This window comes from Acipenser ruthenus, unplaced genomic scaffold (assembly GCF_902713425.1).
Source record: "Acipenser ruthenus unplaced genomic scaffold, fAciRut3.2 maternal haplotype, whole genome shotgun sequence".
Classification (NCBI taxonomy): domain Eukaryota; kingdom Metazoa; phylum Chordata; class Actinopteri; order Acipenseriformes; family Acipenseridae; genus Acipenser; species Acipenser ruthenus.
Genome location: NW_026708054.1, coordinates 902 through 14898, shown reverse-complemented (window position 1 = coordinate 14898; position 13997 = coordinate 902). Strand labels below are relative to the sequence as shown.

Here is a 13997-nt window from a genome sequence, read left to right as displayed (position 1 = left end):
CACCTCTCTCCTCTCTCTCCCCCTCTCTCTCTCTCTCTCTCTCTCCCTCTCTCTCCTCTCTCCTCTCCTCTCTCCTCTCTTCCCTCTCCCCTCTCCCCTCTCCGCTCTCCTCTCCCCCCCCCCCCTCTCTCTCTCTCTCTCTCTCAGCTCTGCTTGGGATCCTGTACGAGGATAAGGAGAGACAGGACTTTGTCTTCACCGTCTATCACTGGTGGCAGGCCATGGCCATCTTTGTGGTGTACCTGTGGGCTGGGCTGCCAATGAAGGTACCTTCTCCCCTCCCCTCCCCTTCCCCTCCTTCTACCCTCCCCTCCCCCACCTTCTCCCCTCCCCTCCCCCCCTTTTCCCCTCCCCTCCCCCTCCTTCTACCCTCCGCCTTCCCTCTCTCCCCCTCTCCTCTCTCCCCTCGTTCTACCCTCCCCCTCTCTCCTCTACCTCTCTCCAAGCAATCTACCCTTTCCCCTCTCCTCTCCCCCTCCTTATACCCTCTCCCCTCTCCCCGCTCCTTCTACCCTCTCTCTCCTCTCCTCTCCTCTCCTCTCCTCTCTCCCCTCTTCTCAACCTTCTACCCCCTCTCTCCTCTCCCCTCTCCCCTCGTTCTACCCTCCCTCTCTCCTCTCCCCCTCCTTCCTCTCTCCCCTCTCTTCTTACCCTCTCTACCTCTCCCCCTCTCTCTCTCTCCCCCTCTCTCCTCTCATCGTCTCTCATCTCCCTCTCTCTAGGCTAAGCTGTCCATCATGCTGGTTACCATAGTCTCCGCCTCCTTCTCCTATTGGTGGATGGAGCGCCGCCTGTCACTGAAGGAGCCCTATCGCCTCCCCCGCATCCCCCGACCCCGGCACAAGGTCAGAGTTCGCAGCGCTGCTTAGCATTGATCTGTGTGTGTCACAGCATTGAGTATTGATCAGAGGATTGCTGGCTGAGTGTATTAATGACTGGGTGCAATGCTGGTGTATTGATGTAGTGTGTGTTGGTGATTGATCAGTGTATCGATTATCTGAGTGTGTGGTGTTTTGATTATAGATTATTGACGAGTGTGTGATGGTGTTATTGGTGTCTGATGGAGTGTAGCGATTCTTGATGAGTGTTGGGTATTGATTTTGTGCAGGTTATTGATGGTGTATTGGGTATTGATTTTGTGCAGGTTATTGATGGTGTATTGGGTATTGATTTTGTACTGGTTATTGATGGTGTATTGGGTATTGATTTTGTGCAGGTTATTGATGGTGTATTGGGTATTGATTTTGTATTGGTTATCGGTTATTGTCTCGGCAGGTGAAGGGGTATCGCTACTTGGAAGAGGAGAACTCTGACGAGTCCGACTGCGAGGGGAAGAGGGAGGAGGAGGAGGAGGGGGAGGGGGAAGGGGAGGAAGGGCAACAAGACTACGAGCAAGCGCTGGAGAGAGAGAACAACTGAGAGAGAGAGAGAGAGACAGAGAGAGAGAAAGAGAGAAAAATATGCTTGATGGGTGATGTTCTGTAATTAAAAGCAGTTTGCTAAGCCTCTTTCAGTACCCCGTGTTTTTCATTTGTGATGTCCTGCAGTTATTGGTGTGTTTGTGCGTTTAGTTTTTCCTCCTCGATTTTTGAATTTATCTTAATTTTGTCTGTCGAGTCTGTTTCAACTTGTTTGCCATAGTGTCAGAATCTGGGGTCGGTCGGTCTGTCTGTCTGTCTGTCTGCAGCTTTAATGAAACTAAACTCTCTTCAGAATGTAGTAAACTAACACAGACCCCAAGAAGAAGAGATTATATTGTAGCGTCAAACTGAACAGGATTGTGGGGCTCTGTCTGTCTGTCTGTCTGTCTGTCTGCAGCTTTAATGAAACTAAACTCTTTTCAGAATGTAGTAAACTAACACAGACCCCAAGAAGAAGGGATTATATTGTAGCGTCAAACTGAACAGGATTGTGGGGCTCTGTCTGTCTGTCTGTCTGTCTGTCTGTCTGTCTGTCTGTCTGTCTGTCTGTCTGCAGCTTTAATGAAACTAAACTCTTTTCAGAATGTAGTAAACTAACACAGACCCCAAGAAGAAGGGATTATATTGTAGCGTCAAACTGAACAGGATTGTGGGGCTCTGTCTGTCTGTCTGTCTGTCTGTCTGTCTGTCTGTCTGTCTGTCTCATCAACCAAGACACCACATTCAAACAGCAGAACTATAATAAACAGTAGAATAATAACAATAATCATAATAGTAATCATATCAATAATTATTATTAGTATAATAATCAGATCAATGATCCTTCAGCAGCAGCCGTGACTGACAGTGAGAGACAGTGATCAGGGGCGTTGAGATTCAAAAACACATTTTTATTTGATTCAGTTGGAGGCAGTTTTTCAACGGAGGACAGCGTTCGCTTCATCACAGCGGAGAGACGCTGGAGTCTGTCCATCGGAGAGGAGAGAGGGAGAGGAGAGAGAGAGGGAGAGAGAGAAGAGGGGGGATCAGAGATGATTCCCGGCGTCTCTAGTGCTGGATTCTGCGGATGGATTGGATTTGGGGGGTCTGGGCGTGGGAGCCCCAGTTTTTCCAGTGCTGGTAATCGCCGCTGTGGCGTTCACATTCCATGATGTACTGGTAACCACGGTAACCTGGGTACTGGTAGCAGACCCAGCTGGGGGAGAGAGAGAGGGATGAGTTAGATACAGTCCAGGGCTGGGAATCGGACTCCCGCTGCACAGCAGTGTGATCCAGTCCTGGTTTCACTGGGAGTTTAATAATAAGACACCTGGGCTTGTTAGCTAGACACACTGGGGGCTGATCAAGCTGGTAGTAAAACCTGGACTGGATCACACTGCTGTGGAAGAGGAGTCTGATTCCCAGCCTTGCTTGGTGATAAGTTGCTTTGACAATCTAGACCACGATGAACGAGGGAGGAGTGAAGGGGTCTGTACTCGGAGGGATGGAGGGAGGAGGGATGAAGGGATGGAGTGAAGGGGTAGTGTTCAGAGGGATGGAGGGATGGAGGGAGGAGTGAAGGGGCTGTACTCGGAGGGATGGAGGGATGGAAGGAGGAGTGAAGGGGCTGTACTCGGAGGGATGGAGGGAGGAGGGATGGAAGGATGGAGGGAGGAGTGGAGGGGCTGTACTCAGAGGGATGGAGGGATGGAGGGAGGGGGCTGTACTCACGCTCCACTCTGCACATGCATTGACCCGACCTCGCTGTTGCACCAGCCCATCGCCTGCAGGGAGGGGTAATCATCACACAACTCCACACTGCGACCCAGAAACCCCTCCTTCTCATAGATCATCATCCGAGAACTGCGGTGAGACTGAGAGAGAGGAGAGGAGAGAGAGAGGAGAGGAGAGGAGAGAGAGGGGAGAGGAGAGCAGAGAGGAGAGAGTAGAGGAGAGAGAGGAGAGAGAGGGGAGAGGAGAGAGAGGGGAGAGGAGAGAGGAGAGGAGAGGGGAGAGGAGAGAGAGGAGAGGAGAGGAGAGAGGGGAGAGGAGAGGAGAGAGGGGAGAGAGAAAGGAGAGAGGAGAGAGGAGAGAGGAGAGGAGAGAGGAGAGGAGAGGAGAGGAGAGGAGAGAGGAGAGAGAGGAGAGAGAGGAAGGAGAGAGAGGAGAGGGGAGAGAGGAGAGAGAGGAGAGAGAGGGGAGGGGGGGAGAGAGAGAGGGGAGGAGAGTGAAGTAGTGTATATTTCCAGCACAGTAGATATGACTTGAAGGGGGAGTGGGGGTGTAATAGAGTGCAGTACAGTGCAGTATCTGGTACTCACAGTGCAGTACAGTGCAGTATCTGGTACTCACAGTGCAGTACAGTGCAGTATCTGGTACTCACCGCGCAGTACACAGGTCTGAAGGACATGAGTCTCTCCACGTGGTAGGACAGGTTCCCACTCCAGCCTTCCCAGCGAGGGTACTCCCCCCTCTCCAACACAAACTGCTGGCCCTGGAAATCATGGTGCTCGAACCCAATCCATCTGAGAGAGAGGAGGGGAGAGGAGAGGGGTGAGGAGAGAAGAGAGGAGAGAGAGGAGAGGAGAGGAGAGGGGAGGGGTGAGGAGAGAGAGGGGAGGAGAGAGGAGAGGAGAGAGAGGAGAGAGGAGAGGGGAGAGGAGAGAGGAGAGAGAGTAGAGGAGATGAGAGGATAGAGAGGGGAGGAAAGGGGAGTAGAGGAGAGACAGTGTAATCACTCCCCACTCTCTCCACACAGATGGCTCAGACAGACACACACAGTAGATTGATGGGTGGGAAGATATACAGAGAGAGTCAGAGAAAGCCAGGTAGACAGACAGACAGACAGAGAGAGAGAGACACAGAGAGTCTGGTAGATAGACAGACAGATATTTATATAGAGTGAGAGAGAGAGAGGTAGACTGATAGACAGACATAGCTGTATTGATATCTAATATATTGATATTTGTATTGATAGATGATAGATTGATAGTTATATTGATCGCTGTATTGGTGTATTGATACTCACGCCCCGCTCTCCACTCTGATTGATCGCACGTTGTCGAAGCCGCAGTCCTGGATGTTACAGCACTCCGAGGTGAACTCCTGACACTTACCCTGGAAGTACTCCTGCTCCCACACCTTCACCTAGACAAGCAGAGGAACACGAGGGGAGCAGAGTGAGATACACATCATCTAACCCTAACACCTTCACCTGGACAAGCAGAGGAACACGAGGGGAGCAGAGTGAGATACACATCATCTAACCCTAACACCTTCACCTGGACAAGCAGAGGAACACGAGGGGAGCAGAGTGAGATACACATCATCTAACCCTAACACCTTCACCTGGACAAGCAGAGGAACACGAGGGGAGCAGAGTGAGATACACATCATCTAACCCTAACACCTTCACCTGGACAAGCAGAGGAACGCGAGGGGAGCAGAGTGAGATACACATCATCTAACCCGAACACCTTCACCTGGACAAGCAGAGGAACACGAGGGGAGCAGAGTGAGATACACATCATCTAACCCTAACACCTTCACCTGGACAAGCAGAGGAACGCGAGGGGAGCAGAGTGAGATACACATCATCTAACCCGAACCCTAACACCTTCACCTGGACAAGCAGAGGAACACGAGGGGAGCAGAGTGAGATACACATCATCTAACCCTAACACCTTCACCTGGACAAGCAGAGGAACGCGAGGGGAGCAGAGTGAGATACACATCATCTAACCCAAACACCTTCACCTGGACAAGCAGAGGAACATGAGGGGAGCAGAGTGAGATACACATCATCTAACCCTAACACCTTCACCTGGACAAGCAGAGGAACATGAGGGGAGCAGAGTGAGATACACATCATCTAACCCTAACACCTTCACCTGGACAAGCAGAGGAACACGAGGGGAGCAGAGTGAGATACACATCATCTAACCCTAACACCTTCACCTGGACAAGCAGAGGAACATGAGGGAGCAGAGTGAGATACACATCATCTAACCCTAACACCTTCACCTGGACAAGCAGAGGAACGCGAGGGGAGCAGAGTGAGATACACATCATCTAACCCGAACACCTTCACCTGGACAAGCAGAGGAACACGAGGGGAGCAGAGTGAGATACACATCATCTAACCCTAACACCTTCACCTGGACAAGCAGAGGAACGCGAGGGGAGCAGAGTGAGATACACATCATCTAACCCGAACCCTAACACCTTCACCTGGACAAGCAGAGGAACACGAGGGGAGCAGAGTGAGATACACATCATCTAACCCTAACACCTTCACCTGGACAAGCAGAGGAACGCGAGGGGAGCAGAGTGAGATACACATCATCTAACCCGAACCCTAACACCTTCACCTGGACAAGCAGAGGAACACGAGGGGAGCAGAGTGAGATACACATCATCTAACCCTAACACCTTCACCTGGACAAGCAGAGGAACACGAGGGGAGCAGAGTGAGATACACATCATCTAACCCGAACACCTTCACCTGGACAAGCAGAGGAACACGAGGGGAGCAGAGTGAGATACACATCATCTAACCCTAACACCTTCACCTGGACAAGCAGAGGAACGCGAGGGGAGCAGAGTGAGATACACATCATCTAACCCGAACACCTTCACCTGGACAAGCAGAGGAACACGAGGGGAGCAGAGTGAGATACACATCATCTAACCCTAACACCTTCACCTGGACAAGCAGAGGAACGCGAGGGGAGCAGAGTGAGATACACATCATCTAACCCTAACACCTTCACCTGGACAAGCAGAGGAACGCGGGGGGAGCAGAGTGAGATACACATCATCTAACCCTAACACCTTCACCTGGACAAGCAGAGGAACGCGGGGGGAGCAGAGTGAGATACACATCATCTAACCCTAACACCTTCACCTGGACAAGCAGAGGAACACGAGGGGAGCAGAGTGAGATACACATCATCTAACCCTAACACCTTCACCTGGACAAGCAGAGGAACGCGGGGGGAGCAGAGTGAGATACACATCATCTAACCCTAACACCTTCACCTGGACAAGCAGAGGAACACGAGGGGAGCAGAGTGAGATACACATCATCTAACCCTAACACCTTCACCTGGACAAGCAGAGGAACGCGAGGGGAGCAGAGTGAGATACACATCATCTAACCCTAACACCTTCACCTGGACAAGCAGAGGAACACGAGGGGAGCAGAGTGAGATACACATCATCTAACCCTAACACCTTCACCTGGACAAGCAGAGGAACGCGAGGGGAGCAGAGTGAGATACACATCATCTAACCCGAACACCTTCACCTGGACAAGCAGAGGAACGCGAGGGGAGCAGAGTGAGATACACATCATCTAACCCTAACACCTTCACCTGGACAAGCAGAGGAACACAAGGGGAGCAGAGTGAGATACACATCATCTAACCCTAACACCTTCACCTGGACAAGCAGAGGAACGCGAGGGGAGCAGAGTGAGATACACATCATCTAACCCGAACACCTTCACCTGGACAAGCAGAGGAACGTGAGGGGAGCAGAGTGAGATACACATCATCTAACCCTAACACCTTCACCTGGACAAGCAGAGGAACACGAGGGGAGCAGAGTGAGATACACATCATCTAACCCGAACACCTTCACCTGGACAAGCAGAGGAACACGAGGGGAGCAGAGTGAGATACACATCATCTAACCCTAACACCTTCACCTGGACAAGCAGAGGAACACGAGGGGAGCAGAGTGAGATACACATCATCTAACCCTAACACCTTCACCTGGACAAGCAGAGGAACGCGAGGGGAGCAGAGTGAGATACACATCATCTAACCCGAACACCTTCACCTGGACAAGCAGAGGAACATGAGGGGAGCAGAGTGAGATACACATCATCTAACCCTAACACCTTCACCTGGACAAGCAGAGGAACATGAGGGGAGCAGAGTGAGATACACATCATCTAACCCTAACACCTTCACCTGGACAAGCAGAGGAACACGAGGGGAGCAGAGTGAGATACACATCATCTAACCCTAACACCTTCACCTGGACAAGCAGAGGAACATGAGGGAGCAGAGTGAGATACACATCATCTAACCCTAACACCTTCACCTGGACAAGCAGAGGAACGCGAGGGGAGCAGAGTGAGATACACATCATCTAACCCGAACACCTTCACCTGGACAAGCAGAGGAACACGAGGGGAGCAGAGTGAGATACACATCATCTAACCCTAACACCTTCACCTGGACAAGCAGAGGAACGCGAGGGGAGCAGAGTGAGATACACATCATCTAACCCTAACACCTTCACCTGGACAAGCAGAGGAACACGAGGGGAGCAGAGTGAGATACACATCATCTAACCCTAACACCTTCACCTGGACAAGCAGAGGAACGCGAGGGGAGCAGAGTGAGATACACATCATCTAACCCGAACACCTTCACCTGGACAAGCAGAGGAACGCGAGGGGAGCAGAGTGAGATACACATCATCTAACCCTAACACCTTCACCTGGACAAGCAGAGGAACACAAGGGGAGCAGAGTGAGATACACATCATCTAACCCTAACACCTTCACCTGGACAAGCAGAGGAACGCGAGGGGAGCAGAGTGAGATACACATCATCTAACCCGAACACCTTCACCTGGACAAGCAGAGGAACGCGAGGGGAGCAGAGTGAGATACACATCATCTAACCCTAACACCTTCACCTGGACAAGCAGAGGAACACGAGGGGAGCAGAGTGAGATACACATCATCTAACCCGAACACCTTCACCTGGACAAGCAGAGGAACACGAGGGGAGCAGAGTGAGATACACATCATCTAACCCTAACACCTTCACCTGGACAAGCAGAGGAACACGAGGGGAGCAGAGTGAGATACACATCATCTAACCCTAACACCTTCACCTGGACAAGCAGAGGAACACGAGGGGAGCAGAGTGAGATACACATCATCTAACCCTAACACCTTCACCTGGACAAGCAGAGGAACACGAGGGGAGCAGAGTGAGATACACATCATCTAACCCTAACACCTTCACCTGGACAAGCAGAGGAACACGAGGGGAGCAGAGTGAGATACACATCATCTAACCCTAACACCTTCACCTGGACAAGCAGAGGAACGCGAGGGGAGCAGAGTGAGATACACATCATCTAACCCTAACACCTTCACCTGGACAAGCAGAGGAACGCGAGGGGAGCAGAGTGAGATACACATCATCTAACCCTAACACCTTCACCTGGACAAGCAGAGGAACGCGAGGGGAGCAGAGTGAGATACACATCATCTAACCCGAACACCTTCACCTGGACAAGCAGAGGAACACGAGGGGAGCAGAGTGAGATACACATCATCTAACCCTAACACCTTCACCTGGACAAGCAGAGGAACGCGAGGGGAGCAGAGTGAGATACACATCATCTAACCCTAACACCTTCACCTGGACAAGCAGAGGAACACGAGGGGAGCAGAGTGAGATACACATCATCTAACCCTAACACCTTCACCTGGACAAGCAGAGGAACGCGAGGGGAGCAGAGTGAGATACACATCATCTAACCCGAACACCTTCACCTGGACAAGCAGAGGAACGCGAGGGGAGCAGAGTGAGATACACATCATCTAACCCTAACACCTTCACCTGGACAAGCAGAGGAACACAAGGGGAGCAGAGTGAGATACACATCATCTAACCCTAACACCTTCACCTGGACAAGCAGAGGAACGCGAGGGGAGCAGAGTGAGATACACATCATCTAACCCGAACACCTTCACCTGGACAAGCAGAGGAACGCGAGGGGAGCAGAGTGAGATACACATCATCTAACCCTAACACCTTCACCTGGACAAGCAGAGGAACACGAGGGGAGCAGAGTGAGATACACATCATCTAACCCGAACACCTTCACCTGGACAAGCAGAGGAACACGAGGGGAGCAGAGTGAGATACACATCATCTAACCCTAACACCTTCACCTGGACAAGCAGAGGAACACGAGGGGAGCAGAGTGAGATACACATCATCTAACCCTAACACCTTCACCTGGACAAGCAGAGGAACACGAGGGGAGCAGAGTGAGATACACATCATCTAACCCTAACACCTTCACCTGGACAAGCAGAGGAACACGAGGGGAGCAGAGTGAGATACACATCATCTAACCCTAACACCTTCACCTGGACAAGCAGAGGAACACGAGGGGAGCAGAGTGAGATACACATCATCTAACCCTAACACCTTCACCTGGACAAGCAGAGGAACGCGAGGGGAGCAGAGTGAGATACACATCATCTAACCCTAACACCTTCACCTGGACAAGCAGAGGAACGCGAGGGGAGCAGAGTGAGATACACATAATATAGACGTGTGTTTTCTGTCTGGTTTTAAAAAGCTTCGCTTGCAGATCTCAGCAGTTAATTTTCAGAGTTTCAGGAGTGCTAATGATAATAGAACGGAATGCTTGATGGCCCGTGTTCTTTTTCGGAATCTGGGGGGGGGGGGGGGTTCAAAGAAAAGGGGCTTGTTTGTTACCAGGAGGTTCAAATCCCGGCTGAGCCTCCGACTCCCTGTGTGTGTGTGACCCTGAGCAAGTCACTGAACCTCCTTGTGCTCCGTCCTACAGGATGAGACGTCAAACAAACGAGCTCCTATTGGAAGTGACTCTGCAGCAGCCACTGACTCCCTGTGTGTGTGTGACCCTGAGCAAGTCACTGAACCTCCTTGTGTTCCGTCCTTCAGGATGAGACATCAAACAAACAAGCTCCTATTGGAAGTGACTCTGCAGCAGCCACTGACTCCCTGTGTGTGTGTGACCCTGAGCAAGTCACTGAACCTCCTTGTGCTCCGTCCTTCAGGATGAGACGTCAAACAAACGAGCTCCTATTGGAAGTGACTCTGCAGCAGCCACTGACTCCCTGTGTGTGTGTGACCCTGAGCAAGTCACTGAACCTCCTTGTGCTCCGTCCTTCAGGATGAGACGTCAAACAAACGAGCTCCTATTGGAAGTGACTCTGCAGCAGCAGCAGCAGCAGTTGTTGATGATGCAGAGTTCACCCCCCTAGTCTCTGGAAGTCGCTTTGGATAAAAGCGTCTGCTGAATGACTGTGTTCCGAGTGAGCGTCTATTGGCATGGATACAATATCACAAGAACATAAGAAAGTTTACAAACGAGAGGAGGCCCCATTCAGCCCATCTTGCTCGTTTGGTTGTTAGTAGCTTATTGATCCCAGAATCTCATCAAGCAGCTTCTTGAAGGATCCCAGGGTGTCCGCTTCAACAACATTACTGGGGAGTTGGTTCCAGACCCTCACAATTCTCTGTGTAAAAAAGTGCCTCCTATTTTCTGTTCTGAATGCCCCTTTATCTAATCTCCATTCCCCTGGTCCTTGTTTCTTTTTTCAGGTCCCCTGGGTTGTCTATACCTTTTAGGATTTTGAATGCTTGAATCAGATCGCCACGTAGTCTTCTTTGTTCAAGACTGAGCAGATTCAATTCTTTTAGCCTGTCTGCATACCTTTTAAACCCGGGATAATTCTGGTCGCTCTTCTTTGCACTCTTTCTAAATAAGCTGGAGCAAGGTCACTGAAAGCTTTACAAGTTAAAAAGCAGTTCAATGCTTCAAAGATAAACCCCCTCTCACACCGTTTTCTAATCCTCGCAGTGTCTATTCCATCCCATCTCCGGGTCAACCGGACGTTCTCGGTCGCTTGTGAAACTGGAGCCACGTGTCGGACATTTTGGCTCCAGCAGCTGCTTCGTTTAGAGCCACAATGGAGGCAGATTTCCTTCACGTAATTCTCGTTGTAAAATATTGCGATGGCTTTTCTATTTTTTTTTTTTTTTCTTTTAAATTTAGTCTTCGCCAATTATTTTTACCCCGGTTTTCACCCCAATTTAGCATGCCCAATTATTATCTGTATCCCCGGCTCACCGCTCGCAACCCCCCCGCCGACTCGGGAAACGGAGGCTGAAACACGCGTCCTCCGAAACGTTGCTCCTTCCAAGCCGTCATTTTTCGCGCTGCAGATCCACAGCAATGCTACCAGACCTATAGTGCCGGGAGGACAACACAGATCTGGCGGCTCCGCTGCAGAGCCACAGGCGCCCTATCGGCCACAGGGGTCGCTGATGCGCGGTGAGCCGTGGATTCCCCTGCCGACCTAAGCCCTCCCTACCCGGGCAGCGCTCAGCCAATTGTGCGCCGCCCCCCAGGAACTCTCGGTCACGGTCAGCTGTGACATAGCCTGGACTCGAACCAGCGATCTCCAGGCTATAGAGCACATCCTGCGAGGAGCGCCTTTACTGGATGCGCCACTCGGGAGCCCCCCTCTCATTCATTTTAACAGAACAGTCCTTTATTTCAAAACTATCATTAGATCTCTAATCCCCTTACCTTCCAGAAGGGGGCGTATCCCATTCCATGTTGAGTGACACCAGCGTTCTGCATTTTCTGTTATCTGGAAACAAAATGGAAACATGAAAAAACTGGATTCAATTTGGAATACAGTGCTGTGAGTTCACTAGACTAGACTGTATTGAATTTGCTGGCTCTCAGATCCCCAGTACAGTACAGTGCTGTGAGTTCACTAGACTAGACTGTATTGAATTTGCTGGCTCTCAGATCCCCAGTACAGTACAGTGCTGTGAGTTCACTAGACTAGACTGTATTGAATTTGCTGGCTCTCAGATCCCCAGTACAGTACAGTGCTGTTAGTTCACTAGTCTAGACTGTATTGAATTTGCTGGCTCTCAGATCCCCAGTACAGTACAGTGCTGTGAGTTCACTAGACTAGACTGTATTGAATTTGCTGGCTCTCAGCTCCCCAGTACAGGGGGAGAGAGAGAGAGAGAGAGAGAGAGAGAGAGAGAGAGAGAGAGAGAGAGAGAGAGAGAGAGAGAGAGAGAGAGAGAGAGAGAGAGAGAGAGAGATGTCTTACCTTGTAGTCTGTGTGCAATGCAGAATAGTTCTGTTTTTTCGGTCTGCGCTGGCTAGCAGGTTTTATACTGGGGGTCTGACAATGTGTGTGGAGAAGCTTCCCAACCCACTCAGCAAAAACTAGCCCCCCCCCCCCCTCGCCCCCCCCCCCCCCCCACAAAACAATACAGAGCGCTACTGCAAAGCCAGTCTATAGTATAGAAGCACAGACGAGAGCGAGCGAGCTTGTCAGCATATTCCATAGAGAACCTACAGGGGCTCCCTCAGCTGTAGATTAATGAAACAAGGGCAATCTCTTCTCATTGATTCAGGGATTAACAGAGAGAAAGAGGGAGGGAGGAAGAGGTAAAGAGGTAAGCGAAAGCGGAAACGTTTGCCATTGAATTCACACTGAAGACGCTGAGAACGACTTCTAGTGGAAACGTTTGCCATTGAATTTACACTGAAGACGCTGAGAAAGACTTCTAGTGGAAACGTTTGCCATTGAATTCACACTGAAGGCGCTGAGAAAGACTTCTAGTGGAAACGTTTGCCATTGAATTCACACTGAAGACGCTGAGAAAGACTTCTAGTGGAAACGTTTGCCATTGAATTTACACTGAAGACGCTGAGAAAGACTTCTAGTGGAAACGTTTGCCGTTGAATTTACACTGAAGACGCTGAGAGAGACTTCTAGTGGAAACGTTTGCCATTGAATTTACACTGAAGACGCTGAGAAAGACTTCTAGTGGAAACGTTTGCCATTGAATTTCCCTGAGTTTCAATCTGCATAGTTTTATATATTATACAGCAACACCAAACACGATTCAGACAGTCCCCCTGAGTTTCAATCTGCATAGTTTTATATATTATACAGCAACACCAAACACGATTCAGACAGTCCCCCTGAGTTTCAATCTGCATAGTTTTATATATTATACAGCAACACCAAACACGATTCAGACAGCCCCCCTGAGTTTCAATCTGCATAGTTTTATATATTATACAGCAACACCAAACACGATTCAGACAGTCCCCCTGAACTTCAATCTGCATAGTTTTATATATTATACAGCAACACCAAACACGATTCAGACAGTCCCCCTGAGTTTCAATCTGCATAGTTTTATATATTATACAGCAACACCAAACACGATTCAGATCGTCCCCCTGAGTTTCAATCTTATCTTACAGTATAATATATAAAACTATGCAGATTGAAACTCAGGGGGACTGTCTGAATCATGTTTGGTGTTGCTGTATAATATATAAAACTATGCAGATTGAAACTCAGGGGGACTGTCTGAATCGTGTTTGGTGTTGCTGTATAATATATAAAACTATGCAGATTGAAACTCAGAGGGGCTGTCTGAATCGTGTTTGGTGTCGCAGTATAATTCATATTATCGCTGTACGGTTTTCAGTTTGAAGTCTATAGGACGCATCTGAATGTATATGCTGACTCCACCGTCTCCGTCTCTCTCTCTCCTCTCTCTCTCTCTCTCTCTCTCTCTCTCTCTCCTCGTTTTTTTTCTCTTTCGTGTTTGATGACGGCGTGGATCTCATTGAAAGCCGCGTTGTCGGCTCAGCGGTTTCGTTTCACCGGTCCTAATCGCCTCGCTGTCCGCGCCAGGGTATATAACGCTGGGGTCGGGCTGTCGAGAGTCACAC

At 50.1% G+C, this 13997-nt stretch overlaps 2 protein-coding genes across 2 annotated transcripts; one reads left to right on the top strand and one right to left on the bottom strand.

Moving 5' to 3' along the window:
- The first annotated feature begins 117 nt into the window (after nucleotides 1–117).
- On the top strand, nucleotides 118–1516 carry LOC131728717 (protein unc-93 homolog B1-like). The gene is made up of 3 exons (XM_059019709.1): nucleotides 118–266; nucleotides 723–845; nucleotides 1276–1516. Exons 1-3 carry the CDS (start codon nucleotides 222–224, stop codon nucleotides 1417–1419), a joined length of 312 nt encoding a protein of 103 aa, XP_058875692.1. The 5' UTR covers nucleotides 118–221; the 3' UTR covers nucleotides 1420–1516.
- Nucleotides 1517–2290: 774 nt separating this feature from the next.
- On the bottom strand, nucleotides 2291–12435 carry LOC117970853 (beta-crystallin A1-like). The gene is made up of 6 exons (XM_059019708.1): nucleotides 12349–12435; nucleotides 11805–11868; nucleotides 4429–4547; nucleotides 3784–3925; nucleotides 3132–3274; nucleotides 2291–2616 (listed from the first exon to the last, which is right to left on the bottom strand). The coding sequence occupies exons 2-6, from the start codon at nucleotides 11856–11858 to the stop codon at nucleotides 2469–2471; spliced, it is 606 nt and encodes a 201-aa protein (XP_058875691.1). The 5' UTR covers nucleotides 11859–11868; nucleotides 12349–12435; the 3' UTR covers nucleotides 2291–2468.
- Between the last annotated feature and the right edge of the window lie 1562 nt (nucleotides 12436–13997).